Genomic DNA, 26,118 nt, shown 5'->3' with positions numbered 1-26,118 from the left:
ATAACATAGGGAGCAAATGCTTCAAATACAAGAAATTTGGATGTCCTAACCTACGATGCCACATCATGATAGTGTCATCGTTTGAAGCAGAGAGAGCAAATACTCCTTTTTTATTCTTGTCCTTGTAGTCATCCCAAATATAGAGTCCATCATCAACCTTAGCAGTGCCAATCATCCTCCATGATTTCTGTTCCTGTATAATACAACCATCAGCAGAAAATTCAGCACAAACAACCTTGTCTTCAGTAAGTTTACTTACTGACATTAAATTACAAGATAAATTCGGGACATGAAGAACTTTCTCGAGTGAGAAGTCCTTAGTGAGTCGAACAGCCCCAATTCCAGCAATAGATGAGTATGAACCATCAGCTATTCGAATTCGAGATTGGTTGTGGCAGGGGGCATACGTATGGAATAATGATAAATTACCTGTCATGTGATCGGATGCTCCCGAATCTAGAATCTAGGATGGATGGTTACTAGATTCAGAAGTAATATTAAAAGCAATACCTTGAATAGCCAAGGAACCATGGCTTATTGGTGCACCGAGTAACTTGTGAAGAGTTTCAAGTTGGGACTTTGTTAGGCGAACATCCTGAACGGCTTCAGTAGGTACAGGGGTCGCAGTGGATGAGCTGCCCAAGGATAAAAGAGCCTTATTTTCCTTCTGAATTTTTGTTATACCGGGATAACCGTGGAGCTTGAAACATTTTTCCTTTGTGTGGCCGGTACGGTTACAATAGCTACACCACAGTCGATCTCCTGAGCGACTTAGTTTTAAATCATTCCCTGCTCGAATTTTTTGAGATTGAGGGCCCCTTGAGACCAGGGCAGATGATTCAGTAGGACTATGACCATAATTGGTCACAGGTTTTGGTTCCTTGGAATCTCCCATCATTACTCGGCGATGATTTTCTTCTCTCCGAAACTCTGCAAATGCTTCTCCAATGGTTGGAAGAGGGGTCCTACCCAGAATACGGCCACGAACTTTGTCCAAGTCTCGGTTCAGCCCTACTAGGAACTCATAGAGCCGTTCTTTATTGAGATGTGACATGAACTTGGTGTGCTCCAAGCCTTCACCCCAATCCACTTCATAGTACATATCGAGTTCCTGCCATAAGACTTTTAAGTTGTTGTAGTACTGTATAACTTCAAGAATTCCTTGCTGAATGTCTTTTAATTTTAGCTTGATTTCAAAAACTTGAGAAGCATTTCCTAGATCAGAATAGTTCTCCTTGACTACATCCCACATTTCTTTTGCAGTCTTGAACAAGAGGTAGGTTCGGCTTATGTGACTCTCCATGGAGTTGATCAGCCAGGCCATGATAATAGAATTATTGAGTTCCCACGTAGCAAATGTAGGATCAGTAAGGTGAGGACGTGGAATTTCTCCACTGATATATCTTAGTTTCCCATGACCTCGAATCACCATGAGTACCGATTGAGACCACTGTAAAAAATTCTTCCCATCTAATTGATGATTAGTAATTGTGAGGGACGAATTAACATCACTATGAGATAGTGCTTGGTTGACATTTTGAGTTACTTGTGAAGTCTCAAAATCAGAAATATTTCCAGTGTTTGCCATGATAGAAAAACAAGACACGGGAGAAAAATAAAGAAGTATAATGGATCAGAAATATCCCTACAGCTCTGACACCATGAACAGATTTGAGAAAAATGATTCTGATATTTCTCTAACAACATATTACATCTTTTAAAGTAAGAATTAGTGCAAAAAATAGGAAAGAATCCCTAAAAATTAGGAACTACAATTAGAGACATATTTACACTAAGTTAACTCCTAAAAATAAGGAAGAAGATTCAGTCCCTTAATTCTAGGATTTCCAACAGTAGTTTTGTTGATTTATGTTGATGACTTGCTGATTACTGGCAATGATAATTGTTTGATTAATGATTTAAAGAGTCTTTTGAACAAGAAGTTTAGGATGAAAGATCTTGGTGAATTGAAGTATTTTTTGAGACTTGAGATTATGAGATCAAAAGAAGGGATCTTAATTAATCAGCACAAATATGCCCTTGAATTGATTGAGGAAACAGGAGCAAGTGATTCAAAACCAACAAAGACTCCCCTTGAACAAAATGCTAGGCTTACTACAACAGAGTATGATGAGCTGTGCACAAAAGGGAGTAATGAAGTTGATGAGTTGTTAGCTAACAAGAATGTTTATCAAAGGCTCATTGGAAGACTTATTTACCTCACACATACCAAACCAAATATATCCTTTGTTGTGCATCACTCGAGTCAGTTTATGCAACAACCTAAAGAATCACATTTGCAATCAGCATTGAGGATAGTGAGGTACATAAAAAGGAATCCTGGTCAAGGGATCTTGATGGATTCAAACAGCAGCTGTGAACTTGAAGCATATTGTGACTCAGACTGGGTTGCATGTCCTATTTCAAGAAGGTCTGTTTCTGGTTTTTACATTAAGTTTTGAAATTCACTGATTTCATGGAAGTCCAAGAAACAGAATACTGTATCTAGATCATCTGCTGAAGCAGAGTACAGAAGCATGGCTGTTACATCAATTGAATTGACTTGGTTGAATGGTTTAGCCAATGAGCTTGGGTTAGAAAAGAAGTATCCAATCAAGTTGTATTGTGATAACAAGGCTGCCCTTCAGATTGCAGCAAATCCAGTATATCATGAGCGCACAAAGCATATAGAAATTGACTGTCACTTTGTAAGGGAGAAAATACAAGAAGGACTTATCAAGACAGAGTTTGTGCCTTCTTCAGAGCAATTAGCAGACATATTTACTAAAGCTCTAGGAGTACAACAACATGAGTATCTTGTATCCAAGTTGGGGGTAAAAGATGTCTTCTACCCACCAACTTGAGGGGGAGTGTTAGAAGTTAAAGTTTGTTATTTCTGTTTCAATTGTAACTAATTGACAGTTGGTTAGTTAGATTAAAATTGTATATATTTGTATAGTTTCTATTCTAAAATATATATGAGGAATTATTCATTCTAGCACTTACAATTTTTAACATAGACAAAGGAAAGCCACATTGCAAAGAAGTTTGTTCCATAGTCTCGTTTTACAGTCAAGTTAATGTCTTGCTGCTGCCATGTACTATTGATAAATAGATGTGTTATAAACTAGAGACTACAGAATTTACCTTCATACCACCCATTGCTGAACCAATCAAAACTCCACATTTCTCTTTATCTAATTCATCCATTACATCTTCAGTTACTCCACCATCTTCCAAGGCTTTCTTTCCAGCAATAAGCATATAAAGCATGAACTTATCCATCCTCTTGGAAAGTTTTGGTGCAACCCATCCATCAGTTGATAAAGATTTGATCTCCCCAGCAATTCTCTGGAGAAAGAACATAAGATGACTAAGAACAAGCACTTGTACAAATAACAGCAGACAAGAGATCCGAAACGCAACTTACGGTCGGAAACTGAGCACAGTCAAAGGCCTCGATTTCACTTATACCACTGGCACCCTCAAGCAAATTGTTATAGAAGACATCAGGGTCGTGGCCAAGTGGAGTTACCACTCCCATCCCAGTCACAACAACCCTTCTTTGCTTCATGGGAAGTTTCTGCTTTGTCCTGATTTCTCTAGCAGGTTGCACTGCTATAGCCATGGCTTCCTCTATATTTTTTAAATAAATTAACTAGCGAATTACAGTTGCACATAGTTTAAGTTACAGTTCTGTGCATGAAGAAACTTGTGTCCCCTATCAACACTGTTTAGCAGATATTATACACACAGAAACAAAAAAATCACATATGAATAGAAAAAACAAGAAGTTCAGTAAGAACAAACAAATATGTTCCTATATGATACCAAGGAGCCAGCTAATCCATGAAAAGACAAATACTAGGATGCTCATCAAGTCAAAACAATAAATACTACCAGCCTGAAATAACCCAATATCGAAGCCAAGGGAAAGGAAAGGCAAATTTTTTATGCTTATAATTCGATGATTATAATATATTGGAGACGGAACCTATCTTACTTCAACTCTTCATATTGCTTGAAGTAAGAATGTCCAACTTACGTGTTCAACACATTTCCGGACATGGACGAGGTGTATGATCATTCGATTACATGGAAAAAAATTGAACATAATTATGGTGAAAACATATTCCTATCAAATACTCTCACCTAAGTCCAAGTAACAGGAGTCATAACCAAATTTTGTATATCTGTTTTGCATTGCATTTATATTATTTGAGAAAAAATAGTTTTCATGCTTCCATCATCATTCAATCATCAGCTTATTATGATTTAAGGTCAGAGTAATACACACTTATATTTATATATATTAATTTGAACAGGATATATATGCCTGTGGGCCTATGTATGCATGCATGTGTTTAACGGTATAAATAAAGAACAAAACCAAACAAAAACACACTTAGGTGAGAAAGGGTCAGGTTCAAACAGCAAAAGAAATTAAATGCAGCATAAAGAAGAATAAACTTCTTTCAGATATTAGACAAATAAAAACAGCTAAAAATAACAAAAAAAACAAAAGAACCCAGATTCCTAAAGCTGCTAAAATTGTACCAGAACGGGCGGCTCCTCGATCAATCCTCCGGTGCTTACGATCATTGTTGAAGGAAACATGTTTTGATTCAAAAAAAGACGAGGAGCTGCCATTTTGACGGAAACTGCTACCATTTTTAAAGGAACGGTAGTCATTACGTGGCTCAAAAGCTAAGCAGGAAGTCATCGAGCCTTGAAATCGTGATCCACAAAATGAAGAAACCGAATCACTGTCTTTGCAGCTAGATGAGCCGCCGCTGCATGGACCAATAAGAGTTTTCCTTCTATTGCTGGGCCAATGGTCGGCTCTCTTTGAAGAAGAAGAAGAAGAGACTGATGAATGGAGCAGAGGAGACTGTGCCTGATTACAGAGCGGACTTGCCAAAGATGAAGATGCCATCACTACCCAAAAACAAATTAAAACTGAAAATATAAGAGTTTGAGGAATCGAGCTAGGAAAAATATAGATTCTTAATGAGAGTTTAATCAAAATCTAGCGGCCCATCTAACAAAGAATGAGGAAGAGTGACAAAATGAAAATATAGAAGAAGAAGAAGAAACGATCAGTTCAATCTGGTAAATCTCTAATTTTTTTTTATCAAAATTTTTATCATCGGTTATTAACTCCACTGCATTTGTGATTAGGAACAAGATAAATAATATGATATCACATGAATAAATGTAAAATTTATATTGTTTATTATAAAATATACAAATCTAAATAATATTAAATCTAAAACTGATACTTAAATAATATTAAAGTGATGAGATCAAATACATCAAACATCGAATGTATCGAACCAACCATCGCAAAGAATCTATTCAAACCTACAATTAACAAGGGCAAACAACACTGGTTGTCCTTGTATTTCTCGTTTATTCAATTTTGGTCACCAGTTTAAAAAAGCTATGTTTTGGTCCCTTAATAAATGAAAGAGGTAATATATTTCCTCAAGGGGGTCTAGGGAATGCATCTTAAGTGGTGGAATTGTGATTCTTAGGATCACCCGTATAAAGGAATATTCTCCTTAATATATGAACGATTTTCAATTGAGTAAATATTATATACAATTATATATATTATTCATCTCAGGCATGTTAGATTCATACCATTAATCACATATTTTCGAATTTCAAATAAAGGCAATGATATTTTGCGTTTGATATTAACGAGAAATTTAATATAAAAATAAATGTCCGAATTATATCACGTTTAAAGTTGTGTCTAAATTTTTTTATTCATTTCGGCATTTAACTTTACAAACATTATCAATTTAAGTATATCAACTGTAATAACAATGACAAATTCAAAAATATTTTTTAGAGTGAGCACATATGTATTAATAATAAAAAATTCGTAAGGACAGACAAATAAAATTTTCGGGTGGATACATTTAGTAAAATGAACAACTTCAGGGTGAGCACAATAAAATTTTAGGGTGAGTACCTTCAATAAAATGAACAACTAGTATAAAGAAATTCGGATTCCACGGTGGACACGTGTTCACCCTGGAATGTACATGCATCCGCCAGTACGTAATAACCATTAAAAAACCTGTTAAATAATGTATCATAATCTGATTGATTGGAGTCATTCCTGAAGTGTCCGCCAGCGACGAAAAAATGTGACAACTGTAGTGATGTTTAACTTTCCCTATGTATAATCAACTCCTAATCCTTACAAATAAATTTTATGTATAATTGACTCATAATCCTTACAAATAATTTTCTAATTATATGTAAGTAAAATTAGTTTCCTAAGTACTTAAGCCACCTAACCAAAATATTTATGACTATTCCAAAAATCAATTTTCAAAATTTAGTGACGAACAGATTCTTTGGTATGCTTAGACCATTCTGACAATTGTAATTTTTGCTTGGCCTGAATTGGTATCCGGTCACAGATTTTATAATACAAACAAAACCATCACCTTATAATCCCACATTGACTGTTCAATGCCATAAAGATCCTCATCATCTTCAACAAATGCAATAAAGCCGTAAGATGTTGCTATTAAAACTCTTCAAAGACATCAGGAAACTTCAACTTCCATGTGAATTGATCCTTTATTTTTTTCACCAAAATTTCCCCCATAGTTGCCAAACACTGGAATCTTTTTGCAATCAAATGTACCCCATAAAATACATCTCATCGGACGACTACGCGAGGCCATTACATCAGATGCTCTCAGGGTGATATAATTGGTCCCGTCGCTTGCCTTGAAATCATTGCCTGCATACTTGGAATACAGGACCGCGTTTCCAGGTGCAACGGACAATGGCTTTATGTTACCTTCCTCGTCCAAATGAAAGGTACAAGTTGTAACATATGAAGTGACATAGCGGAAAACTATATACCGTTTCCCACAAGATTATAACTGTTCCTTACAGTCCCAATGGACGGCTTCTCCTTGCTTGCCTCTGTCAACAGCAAACCTCCAGCTGTTTTCTCCTCGGCTTCCGCAACCTGCAGCCAACATTCAAACACAAAACATCAAGCGCTATCAAAGTCCGTGCACCACCATTGTGGCATCCCTTAACTTGATGACCCTAACTAAAACCTCTTAGTGACCTTGCCACCAGTCTAAGAAAAACATAGCATAGTGTAAGTTACATGCAACAAATAGAAAAACTGGGACCGCTATCTACTCTGCATATCCCACCTTAACAGAGCTTTCCAATTTGGTCTTCCCAACTGTTTTCCCTTCACCAACATCAACCACCTCACCTCCTTGAGGCTTCGATTGAGCCATTGTCGGAAGCAGGATGCCACCCTCGGTCTTCTCCTCGGCTTCTTTGATCTTCACCAACACTCGATCACCCAAAGGCTTAATTGATGTGTACTGCATATAGCAATAGTATCATGCCACGAAAACCGGCATGAGGATCATCAAAATTATCAGCTCACTACAAATTCACATATAGTGCAATGAAATTTCAAATATAAACTTAAGATTCTTCAAAATTTTCAGTGATTTGCTCTACTCTAGTTTAAATCTAAAAAATTCAATCACTAGAACATTGCTTATCAAATTCTGAAGCAAACTCCCAATAAACTCATTAACAAAAAAGCAAAGGAGCCAATGAAATTATAACGGGAAATTACCTTAGGAGCAACAACGGTAGCCGCTTTTACAATCAAACCCTTAAAGGATTTGTGGTTCAAAGACCAAGGCTTTAAACTTCGCAAAGAAGAGAATTCCACAGCGTATGGCTTTAGCTCTTCAAATGAAGCCAAGTTCTTTGCTGAAACTGTCACTGATGATGCGGAAAGCTGAAATGTGGCCATTCCTGTATTTATATTTCCCAAAACAAAAAAGAAACATTCAATTCTTGAACACAAAACTTCTTAATAAAAATAGAAGAGAAAAAAAATTATGCGTTGAAAAGACCGAATGAATATACCTTAAGGTGGCGTTTGATTCGCTATAATATTTCTGAAGGAATTGAAATCTGTGAAGGAATTGAAATCTGTGAAAGAATTGGAATATGATAGAATTATAATCTGAATCTGAAATCTGTTTGGTTGGCAGGAGATTAAATTGGAATTCAATTCCATATTCTGTTTGGTTCGCAGACATGTCAGATGAATTTGATTTCAGTAATGTAAAATGATAGAATTGTCCTTCTTATTTTTTTTTTTGCTTAATTTTAGTTTGTTTTATAACTTACATGTAGCAATATATTATAAAAATTTTAAAAATATTAAATTTTCATTTTATTAATTGATTATTCATTGCAATAAATTATAAAAATCATACTAATAAACATCATAAGTTAAAATCATCCTAATTAGAGATGGTCATAGGTCGGGTTTTTGGTCCACCGACTCGACCCGATAACAAGGGAACCTCCACCAGAGACCCGACCCGATCAAAATAAAGTTTCACCCGACCCAATCCGAATATATGAATTAGAAACCCGACCTGGCCCGAAATAATAAAAAAATATTTTATTCATAAAAACAATGACTTAATTGAAAAAAAAAAAGTATATAGAGAGGGGGTATTATTGTAATTATTCCTAAATATATAAGGTAAATTTATTTTTTTTGGGTCGGGTCGGGTATTTTTCACCCTAAACCCGAACCTGACCAGACCTGAATATCAAACTTAAAAAAACCCGACCCGACCCGAACCCGATTTTTTTTTAAAAAAATTGACCTAATCCTGATTTTTTTTTTAAAAATCTAACCTAATACCAAAAGATTGATGAGGGTAGTATGGTCAAATTTCACATTCCCTCCTCCAAAGGATTTCAATTCCATCATGTTATGGATGAAATTTACTTTCCCTCCCGTGATGGAATTGTATTCTAATTCCCCCTTTGAAAACTTGAACCAAACATGGGAAAGTGGTGGAATTGGATTCCAATTCCCCCTAATTTCAAGGGATTCCAGCGAACCAAACGTCACCTAAGAGAAAAATGGAGGATTTGGTGAAAGCTAGGGGTGTAAAATACTGACCGACCTGTAAAACTGACTGAAACGACAAGAGTTAAAACTGTTTTTGATCTCTGTGGCGATTCGAAACCGACTCGATTCGGAACTGGTGTTGACCTAAACTCAAGTTGGACCTGGAAATTGTGGATCTGAACTCGACATGCATCCGACCTGAGAACGTCCTGAACCCGAATTGAACCAAAATATGATACCCGAAATGCATCCGACTGATATGAACCCGAACTCGAGATTGATCTGGTAAATAATTGGTATTACCCGACCTGTTTTCAATCTGACTTGTTATGAATCTGACATATAATTGACTCAACCTGTAAATGATCTGACATGTTGTTAAAGTGATATGATATTATCCTGACTTGTAAAGTTACAATTAATATAATTATGTTATTTTAAATTTATAATAAATTTATGATAATTAAATTAATATGATTACTTTTTGAAATTTAGTTTTTATATTAATTATAATTTGTATATTTTAAATTTGGTTTTTATATTAATTCCAATTATTTATATTATTTATATTTCTTATATTATAAATTTTATTTATAATCACTAAATTAAATTTAAATATTATCTTATTGAACTTGATTTTATTAAATTATATTAATTGAGTTAAAATATTCATAAATCTAATTTATTTTTAATGTGAAAATTGATTAATAATTTAAGTATAACTTAACTTGAAATTTTAAAATCAAAATATATTAGTTGAAATGATGGACTTATTAAAGATTTAAAACTTGAATAACATTACAAATACTAAAATAAAAAAATTTATAAATGAAGTTAATTTTATTACACTTGAAAACACTAAAATTACAATAAAATCAACTAAACAAAATAAATTTATGTTGAAATAAATGCTCTCAAATCTTACAGCTAATGTTTTACAAGGCTAAAAAGCCTAACTATACTATCAGAAAAATAATCATCGAGCCTTTATACCTAAATGCTGCCAACATGTTTAATTATGGGCAACTTTCTAGTTTTAAAAGCTAAAATGCCACTAACATAATTACACATGAGTAACTATTTAGATAAGAATTTATAAGGTTCAAAAATTGATTTAATTCAGACCAACAACAATAATTTACAAGGCATTTGGTGGGTGTCGAATCCAACAAATAATAATACTTGCTTTTGGAAATAGAAAATTGTAGTAGCGATAAGTAAGGTCGAATCCACATAGATTGGGTAGATTTATTTTAATGAAAATTAAAGCAAAGAAAATGGGTTTTAAAATTGAGAAAAGTAAAATTAAAAATCAGATCTAATCAACTAAAAATTGAGAGAAATTAATATTAAGCAAATATCCAACTAAAGGTATAATTTCAGAATTGGTTCAGAGAATTGATCATAGATGCAATGATAAAATCTTCTTCTTTTCACTAAATTGGTTATGGTTATTGAGAAGCTTTAACAACATGTCTCTCCTTAGTTTCTCGATAATCAAGAGAAGCTCTTTGATTATTTCCCTAGTTAATGAACAACCCTAGACAAGCTCTTAAGATTTAATCCACCAACAACATTAATCACTAGAGGGACCACCAATTCTAGCCAACGAATACACAAGCTCGATTCATTTAGACTAGGTTATATACCTTCATAACATAATCATAATCAACCATGTTACTTTACCACTAATATTAGAACGTTTAAACAATTACGGATTTAAAGTTCTAAATGGCAATTTATCAACTTGATAATTGAACAACGGATCCTTTGCACAATCAATCAAGACAATAATTCTTAATAAAAACAGAAGATATATAAATAGCAAAGAAGTAAAAGAACAATGAAAATTATTTAGATCTCGCAATCCTTGAAGAACCAAAGCTTCAATTATCCTCCAGTTGGAACAAAAGTATTTAGCTACTCATAATTGAAAGAAAACCAAAAGAAAATAAAGAAAACTTAATGTAAAACTAATGGCCCTAGCTCCCCTTTTATAAGGATTTTCCTATTCTAGATAAAGAAGTTTCCTTTAAAGAAAATCCCACAAAATAGGAGTTTTAAATGCCCTCATCTTTTTCTAAAGATAAGAATAATTCAAAAGAGTCTTCCAGCCGTCATTAAATCTTTTTCCTTTGTAAATTCATAACCCTAATTTAGGGTTGTACGGACTGGTAAGGCGCACCCACGCCTTAACTGTAGACTTCTTCTATGGTAGTTCAGGATGAATAAGTTGTGCCCACGCCTTACGCGAAAACCTCTTCTGGTCTTGCTAGCTTCTTGAATTTTGATTTTTCCTCCTTAATTTGGGGATTTTGTGAAGATCATGCTAATCAAAAGATTTTGAACTTGTTTTATCCAAATCTTCAACCTAATCCACAAAATGCGAAATATAATCAAAATCCATAATTTAATCAATTTTAGTTATTCAAATATGAGGAAAATATCATAGAATATATGTCTAATATGCATCTTATCAAATTCCCCCACACTTAAACCAATTCTTGTCCTCAAGCATACAATAGTTCAAATTCATAACTCTTGTCAACATCAATCCTTCTTCTTCCTTTGTTCATCATTCCACAATCAAAATTGTCATGCCTTAAAGACTCAAATCTAGACATAAGTAAGGAACGAGAAATTCGTAGAAGAAATTCTCATAAACCAACACATATGAATAATCACTCCATCAATATTTTCGAAATCAAAATGTAATGGGATCTAATACCCTCACATTAGATTCACTCAATATGCTCAAAGTGTTTAAGGGTGTCAACAAACTCTCAAGCCAAAACATAGAAAATTTTTACCATAGGCTTGCTAACCTATCACATCCCCACCACTAGTCAATGAATTGAATGCATAAAAACCTAAGGGTCTTAAACAGGGTGTAATGGGGTTTAGGTGAGGTTTGGTAAGAGAGGAATTTGAGCTGTTTTATTGAAGGAGTCATACAAACTTATCCACATGGAACTCAATCTTTAAATGTTCTCTTCAAGCCATAACTTTTTTTTTCATTGCACAATCTCTCTTTCTTTATTTCCTTTGCACAATTTTGCTTCTCTTTTTTTTCTTTTTTTTTCTTTTTTTTTTTTTTTTCAATGAAAGAGATTGCAACTCGAATCACTATATTCCAACATCTTCCGATCTTCTTAAGATAATTTGAATTCTCATGTGAAGAAGCTCATACAATCCTCCAATTCAAGGTTCAAAAGAGGGGAAATTAACAAAAAGGATTTGATGTTTGCTTGTACCATGGTTAATCTCAAACAAAAAGGCTCAGGCTCAAAATTGGCTTTCTAAGGATGATAATTAGGGTAGGCTCTTTACAAAAGCTAAAAGTAGTTTTACCTAAATGCCTTTATCGTTCTTGATGCATTCAATTCTAAAATGTGGTCTTCAATATGTATAGAAAAACAAGTTCTAGAAAAATTAACTATGTATGGCAATCACTCAATCAAGAAATGGAGCATGCTGAAAGTGAGTGCTCATTGGCCCAAAAACTCACAAAAAAGGGTAAACATGTATCAAATCCCACACATTTTTCATTCAATCAGTCATCAAGAGTAATCAACCATTGTGTAGCAAATAAGAATTCAACTACTCAAACTAATCCCCTATTATGCTTAAACTTAATTCGATAATTCACAACAATCCAAATCATGTAAGGATAAACATCGAAAGAATCTGGAATTTTGAAGAGAAAAATCACAAAAAATAACTAAAGCATACTTTTTAAAAAAAATTGAAGCAACATTATGTTCAGAGCAAAACCATGTATGAAATACTCTCCCCCACACTTAATCCATACATTATCCTCGGTGTATCAAAAGTAGATGCTCAAAAACCATAAAAGAATAAGAGCAGAAAACTCCCCTGAAATTATTGAGCATCAACCACAAATATCTGTCACGAGCTGGGGGTGAAGGAACTGTGCGTTGGCTGAGTTGATTCTCGGACTGAGCGGAGACGTGGGTCGGGTAGAGCGCGAAGGATGGTTTGTGACGCACATTCTTCTGAAGGAGCACAGAAAATCAAGAAAAGATAAGGCACATTTATATTTTAAAAAGTTTCTTTGAATCTTTCTTCCTAAACCAGAAGTGGTGTTGAGTTTAGACGTGGGCCCGGCTTATACAAAAACATCTTCTGGATAGTGAGAGCTTTAGAAATAATTCTGCTTTTGTAAGGTGTGCCCACGGGTTGCAAAAATTCATCTTCTGACCTAAAGAGGAAAACAAGATTAATTGTACTCCAATAAGTCAAGGAAAAAATAAAAAATAAATTAAAAATAAAAACAACGATAATAGAAATTGAAAAAGGAAAAATTGGGTTGCCTCCCAAGAGCGCCTTTCTTTAACGTCTTTGGCTAGACGTTGTAGCTTCTTAATCATCCTAAGTTGGGCACTCCAAAATGGTTTGACCAGCAGCATGCGCCAGAGAACCTTCATAAAAAGGTTTCAAACGATGATCGTTGACCTTAAACATTTGACCTGTATCCAAACTTTGTGTTTTAACAATAAAAAAAAATTTTCTCCACCCAATAGCTTCCTTTAACTCTCTAAGCATTCGAATCAACTTTTCTTCTTCTAAGCGAGAGAGTTTGTTGGGAATGATCACCGGAATAGTTTCCTCTTCTCCTAAATATACATGCTTCAGATTATTTGGCAAATGCTTCGTTTCTAATTTTGGTGCCTGCACAAGATAAGGAAGAAGCTTGGTGTGAAAAAGAGGTGACTCAATATAAGATACATCATACCTCATGGGTTTGAGTGATTCTAGTTCTTGGATTGTATCTTACAAATCAAGATCCAACACAGACTTTTTCATGATTCCCTACAATCTTTCAGAAGTGAAATTCATGTTGAGTGTATCTTTCAACTTGTCATTATTTAAATAAAAAAATTCCTGCGCCAAAGGGTCAATAAAATCCATGACAAAAATAGAGGACGCATCACTAGGACATCTCATGGCATCATAAATATTGAATTTAATAACTTCACCATCAAATTCTATGGTAAGTGTACCATCATCTACATCAATTTTTGTCCTAGCTGTTTTCAAAAATGGTCTTCCTAACAAAATTGATGTTGACTTAGAATAATCATCTTCTTGCATATCAAGCACATAAAAATCTGCAGGAAAAACTAATTCATTAACTTGCACCAAAATATCCTCTAAAACTTCCTCAGGATATACATTAGATCTATCAGCAAGTTGAAGAATCACTCATGTTTCTTTCAAATGACCAACATTCAAAGATGAGTAAATAGAAAGAGGCATGATATTTATTGAGGATCCTAGATCTAACATTGCTATCTCAATCCTAACATTGTCAAGTTTACAAGGGATAGTAAACATACCTGGGTCTTTGCACTTGGGGGGTAGTTTTTCCTTGAGGACAGCTGAAACATTCTCCCCCATACTTACCTTTTCATTACCCTTGAGCTTTCTCTTATTGGTGCATAATTCTTTAAGAACTTTAGCATATCAAGGTACTTGTTTAATTGCATCAAGTAAAGGAATATTTACCTTAATCTTGCGAAATGTCTCAATAATTTCTTTCTCTTCTGCTTATTTCTTGGATTTAGCGAATCTAGAGGGAAAATGAGGTTCTATGACAAATTCCTTCGGTTTTTTGCTTTTGAGTCCTTTAGGTTGGTGTTTCTGACTTTGAGGAGCAACAACTTCCTTTTCAGTTTCTTCCTCTAAGGCTCTCCCATGTGCCAATGGACTAGGTTCCTTCAACTCCTTTCCACTTCTCAATGTGATTGCACTAACATTTTGCTTTGGATTAACAATGGTTTGTGAAGGTAACTTACCTTGGGATTCTAACCGACTCACGGAGGATGCCAATTGACTCATTTGATTCTCCAAATTTTGTATACTTGTTCTTGTCTCTTGCTGAAATTGTTGTGTATTAGTTTCAAGTGATTTGACAATTTCTTCTAGGGACATACCTGGCTTTGAAGAAGACTGCTCAGGTGGAAAACGCTGGAATTGTGATGGTCTTGGTCCATAGTTAATGTTAGGATGATCCCTCTATTCTGGATTATAGGTATTTGAGTAAGGATCATACTTCCTTTATGGTGGATCTGGAAACCTTCCAACTGCATTGGCGTACTCATGAGAATCATGTTGAAGTGTAGGGAAAATGTCAGTTGGGTGACCTATCATAGCACATATCCCACAAGCTTTCACTTGTTGCGTTTTTTCTACAACTAGTTGTTGAACAAGGGAGGTGAGATGCGATAGTTGATGTTCAATGGAAGACGAACTTACCTCATTCACCCTTCTTGAAGATGTGTCTTGCCTAAAGCCAAATTATTGTGAATTAGCAGCCATGATGGAGATCAATTCCCTAGCATCGTGAGGAGTCTTATTCACTATGGTGACATCACTAGATGCGTCTATCATCTTCCTCTCCATGGGTAGTAATCCTTCATAGAAATATTAGATGAGAAGTTGCTCAGAAATCCCATGTTGAGGGCAGCTGGCACACAGTCGTTTGAATCGTTCCCAATACTCGTGAAGGGTCTCAGTATCTTTTTGTTTTATTCCACACATCTCACTTCGAATGCCAGCGGCTCTTGAAGTAGGGAAAAAATTATCAAGAAACATCCTCACCATCTCGGCCCAAGTAGTTACAGAACCAGGGGGTAAATAGAAGAACCAATCTTTAGCTCTATCGGTTAGCGAGAACGGAAAAGCGCGCAGTTTTATTTGCTCTTCAGTCACTACTTGTGGTCTCATACTTGAACATACCACATGAAATTCCTTCAAATGCTTGTGAGGATCTTCATTCTCAAGTCCATGAAAAGTAGGCAACAAATGAATCAAACCAGATTTTAATTCAAAAGCTACCTCCAAAGCTGGATAGTCAATGCAGAGCGGTTGTTGGTTCACGTTTGGTGCAGCCAATTCTCTTAGAGTTCTTTCTTCGTTGGCCATTGTTCCTTCTATTTCAGAATCGCTGGATGAATCAACCAAGTTGATTGCAGATTCCAATTCAGGGGATGAAGAATAACAAGCTTATTTGTTGCGCAAGTTAGTTTCTTTTCTTAACCTGCGAGCGGTCTTCTCGATTTCAGGATTGTATTGGAGTTCACCTGCACGAGAAGAACGAGGCATCAAAATAAATCTAAATAACACCAATCCCTGGCAACGGCGCCAAAAATTTGGTGGGTGCCGAATCCAATAAATAATAATACTTGCTTTTGGAAATAGAAAATTGTAGTAGCGATAAGCAAGGTCGATTCCACAAGGATCGAGTAGATTTATTTTAATAAAAATTAAAGCAAAGAAAATGGGTTTTAAAATTGAGAAAAGTAAAAATAAAAAACAGATCTAATAAACTAAAAATTGAGAGAAATTAATATTAAGAAAATATACAACTAAAGGTATAATTTCATAATTGGTTCAGAGAATTGATCATAGATGCAATGATAAAATCTTTTACTTTTCACTAAATTGGTTATGGTTTTTGAGAAGCTCTAACAACCTGTCTCTCCTTAGTTTCTCGATAATCAAGAGAATCTCTTTGATTATTTCCCTAGTTAATGAATAACCCTAGACAAGCTCTTAAGATTTAATCCACCAACATCATTAATCACTAGAGCGACCACCAATTCTAGCCAACGAATACACAAGCTCAATTCATTTAGACTAGGTTATATACCTTCATAACATAATCATAATCAACCATGTTACTTTACCACTAATATTAGAACATTTAAACAATTACGGATTTAAAGTTCTAAATGGCAATTTATCAACTTGATAATTGAACAACAGATCCTTTGCTCAATCAATCAAGACAATAATTCTTAATAAAAAAAAGAAGATATATAAATAGCAAAGAAGTTAAAGAACAATGAAAATTATTTAGATCTCACAATCCTTGAAGAACCAAAGCTTCAATTATCCTCCAGTTGGAACAAAAGTATTTAGCTACTCATAATTGAAAGAAAACTAAAAGAAAATAAAGAAAACTTAATGTAAAACTTGATGTAAAACTAATGGACGTAGCTCCCCTTTTATAAGTATTTTCCTATTCTAGATAAATAAGTTTCCCTTAAAGAAAATCCCACAAAAATAGGAGTTTTAAATGCCCTCATCTTTTTCTAAAGATAAGAATAATTCAAAAGAGTCTTTCAGCCGTCATTAAACTCTTTTCCTTTGTAAATTTGTAACCCTAATTTAGGGTTGTACGGACTGGTAAGGCACGCCCACGCTTTAACTGTAGAGTTCTTCTGCGGTAGTTCAAAATGAATAAGTCGTGCCCACGCCTTACATGAAAACCTCTTCTGGTGTTGCTAGCTTCTTGAATTCCGATTTTTCCTCCTTAATTCGGTGATTTTGTGAAGATCATGCTAATCAAAAGATTTTGAACTTGTTTTATCCAAATCTTCAACCTAATCTACAAAATACGAAATATAATCAAAATCCATAATTTAATCAATTTTAGTTATTCAAATATGAGGAAAATATCATAGAATATATGTCTAATATGCATCTTATCATATACGAAATATAATCAAATGTGAGTAATAGATAGCAGCAACCGACATGCATTAATGTACCAATTCAGCAAGCATCATTGCATCAATTCAGCAAGCATTATGCATTAAGAAAGCATACAATCAGTGGTAAAGCCAAAGGAAATTCGATGGCCAATAGTGCCAAACATTTTTTACTTTACCAAATCCTTACAAATATCAAGTAGAAGCAAGCAATATCAAACATAAACAAACAATATAAAATAGAATAAAGCATAATCAAGCACCAAGTATTGCATCTTGTAAGGCACCCTACAAAAAAAAGAATTATTAATGAACTATTTGAAACTTTTATTAAAAAAACATAATAAATATAAAATATTAAGTTACCTTTGAAGGGAATAAAGAAGACAGAATCTCTAATTCGAATGATTTCAGGGACCATTAAACACCCTAAAAATTAAAATAATTAAAATAATTAATAAACAATTTGAAATATTAATGTCATTAACATAAAAAAACAATTTGGATTATCTATACAATGAAGACTCGTTAACCATAAAAAGGTATTCTTCATCCTTATCCTCCGACTCAAAACCATACAACCAATTACGGGTTGTTACAAAAATCTCAACATTTTTAGGTAACAGTTTAGCTCTTAGTTTGTTCAAAATTCGACCCCCATACTAAAAGACGATTCGGATGCAACTGAAGTAATTGAAATAGCCAATATATCTCTCGCCATGCGAGAAAGTACCAGATATGAAATGCTTTGATTTTCCAATAATTCAAAATATCCAAGTCAGTTTCTCCAGTATGAGGGACAAGAGGCAAACTGATGTAAGAATCAACATCAGATTGTTCACTCCTTGAAGCATCTAAATTAGCATCAAAAGTCTAAAAAATAAAAGACAAAAATTAGTAAATGAAAAAAGAAATAAATAAGATAAAATTCAACTTAAAATTGTAATAACTAACCTGAAATAGATCTGATTTTCTAAATGTTCGAGGCCGATTGGAACTTGAGTCACTTCTGCCTAAGGATGTGTTACTTTGGATAGAAGAAGAAGAGGAAGAACCATAAGGTGCATTTTTTTAATAAAATACATATAACTCAAGAAACTCATTATAAATGAGACTTACCCTCCTTTAAACCTCATCCTCAACATAAAGAACATTGTACAACTCTTTCAGAAGTTGTAATTTATATCGAGGATCAAGTAAAACAACAAAAGACAAAATCATTGAGTGATCAGACCAATATTTCTCATATAGTTCAAGCATGGGTTTAGCCATTGCAGAAATACCTTCACATGGATCATTATGAGCATCACACAATAATATTTCAATTGCAACAACATTAGCCAGATACAAGTTAGAAGTGTGATACTTAAAACCAGAGAACAGAGTAGTAATTTCATAAAAAGGCTCAAGAAAATCACAGATTGTTTGAATAATTTCCCACTCATGATCAGTAATGAAATCCAACTCATTTTCCCTATTAACAAACAAGTTAATTTCTAATCTAGCCTCAAGTGCCCTATGAACCATCAATTAAGCAGAATTCCATCGAGTAGGAACATCCAATACTAACTTACCAGAAAAAGAAGTATCACGGTCTTTAACAGCTAATTCAAATACACAAAGTTGAGAATCAGAAGAATCAATAAACTTAACAATCTCACGCAATTTATTAATAGAAGAATCAATTACCTTCAAACTTTTTTGACTATCAAGTTCAAAATGTGGGCAACATATCTTATACATGGAAGAGGAGAAATGGCATTCAAATCATCTTTCATTCTCCTGACCATTTTATCATTTGCAGAAGCATTATCAAGTGTAATGGTAAATACTTTTTTTCAAGACCCCACTCATATATCATCTTTTTAACAAACTTAAATATTAACTCCCCATCATGAGAAGGAGGAAAACGACGAAAATTAAGAATTTTAGACTGAAGTTTTCAGTTATTTTGAACATAATGAGCAGTAAGAGAAAAATAAGAACGTGAAGTGCAGGCAGACCAACCATCACATGTAAAACAAACACGACTTGAAACAATATGCATTGAATCAAGTAGCAATTTCTTATGTTTTTCATGCTCCAACATGCAATACTTAGTAACAGTATACCTAGATATATCCTTAACAGAAGAATTAACGTAATGATGTAAATCCATAAGTTTTTCATGCTCAACAATACTATATGCATAACCATGACACAGAATAGCCTCAGCAAACAATTCACTATATTTGTTTTGATCAAAAGAAGCTACACTACCAGGATTTTCAGCAAGAAAATCCTTATATGCTTGGCATTTCTCAGTATGCCTTCTAGGGTTAGATGTACCAATATAAGAATCAGCTTTATACCTTTTATTTTTGCAATACTTACACTGAGCATAAAAAGAACCATCGACAGATTTGATGAAGGTGTAATGATCCCAAACAGGAGAAGTTATTCTCCCAAAATTGGCTACACATTTAGCCTTCCTCTTAGATGATTTATTGATATCAACTACTTCTGACAATATATCATTTACATCACCTTGCAATAAAAAACCAGGTTTAGTTTACATTAATTGCTTCTGACAGTATATCATTTACATCCATAGCTTTATACAAGTATATATATATATGTCAAGAATATACAAAAAATGGAATGGGCAGTTTACCTCTTTCAGAATGTTCGTCATTCTGATTTGTTGAGTTTTCACCTACAAAACAAATAAAGAATATATTAATTCGAATATTAAAATAAAAATAAAAAATGAATGAGAAATACCTGGGTAATTCAACTCGTAAGACAAACTATCAATGAAACTATAGGAAAAAAAATAAAGGTTTCGAATAGTTTGGATTTGGGTTTGGGTTAGGGTTTAGATTCTAGTTAAGTTTTAGATTCAATTTTGGGTTCGGGTTGGGTTTGGATTTGGGTTTGGGTCGGGTTCGGATTAGGGTTAAGGTTCGAGTTAGGGGTTAAAAAGATGAATAGTGGTTTAGGGTTAAGGTTAAAGAAGATAAATAGTTTGGATTTTAGTTTTTAGAGTTTGTAAAGATCAAAGAAGTGTTTCGGGATGAACATTGATGAAATAATGTTTGGGTTTGGTGTTTGATCGAAAAAACCAAGTTGGTTTTAAGTTTTGGGTGTTTGTAAGGGTTTGGGGAAGAAAACAAATGAACAATGAATGAATTTATGGGTGTTTGATAGGAAAAAAAACGAAATGGTTTGGGTTTTGGTGTTTTTGAAGATCAAATGAGGGTTTTTGGGAAGAACTGGATGAACACGGATGAATTTTTGGGTGTTTGATCGAAAAAAACACGAAATGGTTTGGGTTTTGGTGTTTTTGAAGATCAAATGAGGGTTTGGGGAAGAACTGGAATGAACACGGATGAATTTTTTGGTGTTTGATCGAAAAAAATGAAATGGTTTGGGTTTTGGGGAAGAACTGGGGTGAACAAGTGATGAACACGTGATGAACACGGATGAATTTCTAGAGAGAAGATAGAGGATTTTGAGAGAATCAGAGAGTTAGAGAGAGAGAGCGCAAAATAACAAACTGAGAAAAAGAAAGGAAAATGGGTGAAAATGAAAAAAAAAATCTTTTTATACAGGTTCGTTTGGGTTTCGGGTTTGGGTTTTTACCTGCGTGTTTTTTAACTTCATTTTGCATTATAGCGTTGTCTCTTAGTTTTAAATTTGTTCAATTTAGTCCAAATTTAATGATGCAATATATTAATTTAAGCTTCATATTTCAACTTTTTTCAATTTAGTCCAAATTTAATGTTACAATTTATTAATTTAAGCTTCATATTTAAAATTTGTTCAATTTGATTTCCAATTCTTTCAATTAATATATATGTTTATATTAATAAATTAATATATAGGTTATATATACTAAAGAACTTTTCAATATATAGTTTATATATACTAATGAACTATATAATATATAGTTTATATATACTAATGAACTACATATAATGTATAGTTTATATATACCATATAGTTTATATATACTAATAAACAATATAATGTATAGTTTATATATATTATATAGTTTATATATACTATAGTATAAATTATATTATATAGTATATAAATATCAACTATAGTATATAGTTTATATGGTTTTTATATATAGTTCATATGTAAATTATACTATATAGTATATATAGTTTATATATATAATATATAGTATATAAATATAAACTATAGTATGTAGTATATAAATATAAACTATATTTTATATTTATAGTATATACTATATAGTGTATATAATTTACTAATAAACTATATATATAGTTCATATGTAAATATCAACTATAGTTAATATGTAAACTATAGTTCATATATAAATATCAATTATATTATATATATAGTTCATATGTAAACTATAGTTCATATATATAGTATATAAATATAAACTATAGTTTATATAAATAATATAAAATATAGTATATAAATATATATAGTATATAAATATAAACTATAGTATGTAGTATGTAAATATAAACTATAATTTATATATATAGTATATACTATATAAATAGTTTATATAGTTCACTAATAAACTATATATATAGGTCATATGTAAACTATATAGTTTACATAGTTTATATATATAGTTTATACATATAGGTTTATACATATAGTTCATATGTAAACTATATAGTATATATAGTTTACATATAGTATAAGTTAGTTTATATTGTTTATATATAATTTAAATACTACTATCTATAAACCATATAATTTATATAATTCCATAAATTAGTCCTAAATCATAAACCCTAAACCTTAAACTTATATACTATATATATATATATATATATATATATATATATATATATATATATATATATATATATATATATATATATAAACTATATAGTTTATTAATAAACTATATATTTATACATATATATTATTTATAATTATACATAATATAAATATAAATTGTATAGTTTTATATAATTCATATATAATTTATATATAAACTATGTAGTTTCTATATAGTTCAATAGTTCATATATAAACTATATAGTATTATAGTTTATATATGGTATATATAGTTTATACATAATATATATATATAATATATAGTTTATAATAATATAAATATAAACTATATAGTTTATATTATATATATATATATATATAGTTGTTTCAATTTTTTTTAACTTTTGAAATGAATGCAATTTAGTTCATTTTACAATATTTGTTTTTCACATTTTGCAATTATTTCGATTTGATCCCTTTGTGTTGTTTAATTTATTTAAATTTTAATTTGTAATTTCATATTTGTTCAATTTAGTCCTCCAAATTATATTTGCATCTGAAATTGACCCATACTTATTACTTATTTTTATTTTTTAATTGGCCCATAACTTTTTAAATGAGTATAATTTAGTACTTTTTTGTATTAATTTAAACCTCACAATTTAAAATTATTTCGATTTGATCCCTCATCAATGTGTGTTGTTTAATTTATTTAAATTTTAATTTGTAATTTCATATTTGTTCAATTTAGTCCTTAAAATTATATTTGCATATGAAATTGATCCATACTTATTACTTATTTATATTTTTTAATTGGCCCATAACTTTTTAGATGTGCATAATTTAGTATTTTTTGTATTAATTTCATCCTCACAATTTAAAATTTTTTTGATTTGATCCCTCATCAATGTGTGTTGTTTAATTTATTTAAATTTATATTTTTAATTTCATATTTGTTCAATTTAGTCCTCCAAATTATATTTGCATCTGAAATTGACTCATACTTATTACTTATTTATATTTTTAATTGTCCCATAACTTTTTAAATGGGTATAATTTAGCATTTTTTGTATTAATTTCAACCTCTCAATTTAAAATTATTTCGATTTGATCCCTCATCAATGTGTGTTATTTAATTTATTTAAATTTTAATTTGTAATTTCATATTTGTTCAATTTAGTCCCCCAAATTATATTTGCATCTGAAATTGACCCATACTTATTACTTATTTATATTTTTTAATTAGCCCATAACTTTTTAAATGGGTATAATTTATTACTTTTTTGTATTAATTTCAACATCATAATTTAAAATTATTTCGATTTGATCCCTCATCAATGTGTGTTGTTTAATTTATTTAAATTTTAATTTGTAATTTCATATTTGTTCAATTTAATTCTTAAATTTGTATTTTTCATCAAATTGAACCATGATTATTTATATTCTTAGTAATTTACTCTAAATCATATACAATTACAAACTGCAATTCAACGTTCGCGAATGACGAAAATAATTAATCCAAAAATAAAAATTAACCCGTTTTGAATTTAATCCGTATCTGATAGAGATCTAACTTAAATTTTATCTGCCAATGATGTGACCCGATCTGAACGAGATCCGCCTGAAGTTCATCCGAACCTGAATTAACCTGCTTTTTAATCGCTCCGGACCTGAACTGGCACCGATCCGAACTGAAAGTAAGCCGACCTGAACCTAAACTGTACCTGATGTCAAATCAACCTGAAAATAAACCAACCTGATTTGACTTGGACCCGACCTGATCCAAGTTGAAGCATCAAATTTACCTAACTTAACCTGTATCCGATTTTATCCGACCTGACAGGATTTGACTGAAACCTGAACTATCACCCGATTTTACATCCCTAGTGGAAGCGACTGAAAACAACAAGGGAAAATTCATTTAGACAAATTTTTTCACCTTTAATTATTCATTTATTAGAAATTTCAAGCTTATGAATGCTCAAGTGTCTTATTAATAAAGTGCCCTTCGAATTCTCAGAATGTCACTGTAGAAGGGGGAAAATTCAACTTTAATAAGAACAAGAGAAAAAACTATTATTTCTGTAATATCTTAATTTTATCCGAATATTTCAAATGAATTTTGGCAATCGAGGATAAATGAGAAGTCATTTGTAACACTCGTTGGGAATGGAGCTATGAGATTGATAGGATCAAAGTGCATGTGTTTGAAGGGCTTGCGATCAATATTTCAGTCTAAAACATTCACCCCCAAAACCAACACCAACCAAATCAAATACCAATTTCAAAATTAAGTGTCCATTTACATCATTCAAATTGCACGGATCAACTTACCTCAGTGATTAAAGGAATTATTGTTGTTCCTAAAGATTACGGGTTCGAGCATGCAACACGATGATTAAACGTTCATTGCCAAGTAATTGAGAGTATATTTAAAACGTATACTACTCGTAAATCACCTTAACTTAATAAAAAAATTAAATTCAAAGTCTATAAAAAAAATTTAAGACCAAACAATCAGGCCCTAATTACACCCCAACCCAAATTAAAAACAGCTCATACCATCCAAACCCATTCATAACCCAACAACAAACTCAAGCCCACATATTTACGGTAACCTCAAAACCATAGCTATGGTGAACTGATCCCCTATCTATGCGAGATCTCCACAAAGTCAAGAGTCCTCACCAAACGTTTCTCACGTGAGAAGCCATCGAAAATGATGACACATGCAAGACAAAAATAAAAAATAAAAAGTTATAAAAATGGATTTTTTTTAATGATTCAGGTGTAATTTGAGCGTGTTGTAAAACCCAAAATGAATAAATGTAGGGATGTTTTTTTTTTCATCCTTGAATCCTTCTTGTAGGAGCTCTCTCTTCGTGTTACAGAGAAGCAATGTAAAGGGGTCTTCCCCATTGGAGTGAAGAGAAAAATCATAAGCATTTTAAAAGATATTCTTGACCCTTTTTTATTTTAAGAATAGGATTTCATTTGGGTTTCAAAGCAAAACAGAGTCACAGAGAGGATTTAGTGTAGTTAACTTGTTGGTAATAACCGGAGTATCTTCACCATCACTGACGATGGAGAGTTGAAGGGTCAAGGCTTGCATGTTGAGAGTAAGGTTTAGTTTTAGAGCTCAGGGTAGACTGCCAGAAAACATAACTCCGGTGATTGGACTAAAGAAGAAGATTCGGAAGAGAGACGGTTAAATCTCAGAGGAAGAAAACTGAAAGAAGAATAGAAATATACTGAGAGAGCCTACAAAGAACTTTTATTAAGAATCCATAAAAAAAACACACACACACACAATACATCATACTTGGCTATTTAGCCCAACTATCACAGCGGGCCCATAACAGAAAAAAACCAACTAACAGAATCAAAACTGGGCTACACAAACTTACAACCAATTCAAAAAGTACATCGATTTAACAATCACACTTCTTTACACTTGCACACTATTATTCTCCTGGTTTCTCTTCTTCTCTAGAACTTCTTGATGTGAGACAACACTAAGTTGACTTCGTAAAGAGCTAAAATGAGTAGGTGGAATTGGTTTTGTAAGAATGTTAGTAACTTGTTCGAGAGATGGAACAAAATTCACAAGCAATTAACCAGCTAAAACCTTCTCACGAACGAAATGAATATCAAGCTTGACATGCTTGACTCAAGCATGATGAATAGCATTCGAAGCCATTGAAATAGTTGACGAATTATCACACCAAACCGTTGGAGTGCCACTAACATGAAACCCAACTTCAGCCAACAAATGTAGAATCCATACAAGTTCAGAGACAAAATTGGTAAGACTTCGATATTCTACCTCTGAAGTAGACCTAGACACCACGCATTGCTTCCTTGAGCACTAGGCCACAGGATTACCACTAA

At 32.5% G+C, this 26,118-nt stretch overlaps 1 protein-coding gene and 1 pseudogene across 1 annotated transcript; both read right to left on the bottom strand.

Moving 5' to 3' along the window:
• Positions 1 to 3,120: 3,120 nt before the first annotated feature.
• LOC120176754 (3-oxoacyl-[acyl-carrier-protein] synthase II, chloroplastic-like) lies at positions 3,121 to 4,936 on the bottom strand. Its single transcript, XM_039183103.1, has 3 exons — positions 4,558 to 4,936; positions 3,431 to 3,636; positions 3,121 to 3,351 (listed from the first exon to the last, which is right to left on the bottom strand). Exons 1-3 carry the CDS (start codon positions 4,934 to 4,936, stop codon positions 3,121 to 3,123), a joined length of 816 nt encoding a protein of 271 aa, XP_039039034.1.
• Positions 4,937 to 6,569: 1,633 nt separating this feature from the next.
• LOC120176753 lies at positions 6,570 to 7,825 on the bottom strand (annotated as a pseudogene).
• Positions 7,826 to 26,118: the final 18,293 nt, after the last annotated feature.

This window comes from Hibiscus syriacus, unplaced genomic scaffold, assembly GCF_006381635.1.
Source record: "Hibiscus syriacus cultivar Baekdansim isolate YM2019G1 unplaced genomic scaffold, ASM638163v2 tig00112253_pilon, whole genome shotgun sequence".
Taxonomy (NCBI): Eukaryota; Viridiplantae; Streptophyta; class Magnoliopsida; order Malvales; family Malvaceae; genus Hibiscus; species Hibiscus syriacus.
Note: the sequence above shows the minus strand (reverse complement) of the source record. Positions and strands in the feature narration are given on the sequence as shown.

Excerpts from the sequence above, each read along its gene's own strand:
- LOC120176754 (XM_039183103.1), bottom strand. The coding sequence starts at position 4,936 with ATGGCATCTTCATCTTTGGCAAGTCCGCTCTGTAATCAGGCACAGTCT. Across the intron at positions 3,637-4,557 it reads TCGAGGAGCCGCCCGTTCTG|AGGAAGCCATGGCTATAGCA; the intron begins GTACAATTTTAG and ends TAAAAAATATAG. Across the intron at positions 3,352-3,430 it reads ACTGTGCTCAGTTTCCGACC|AGAATTGCTGGGGAGATCAA; the intron begins GTAAGTTGCGTT and ends TTCTTTCTCCAG.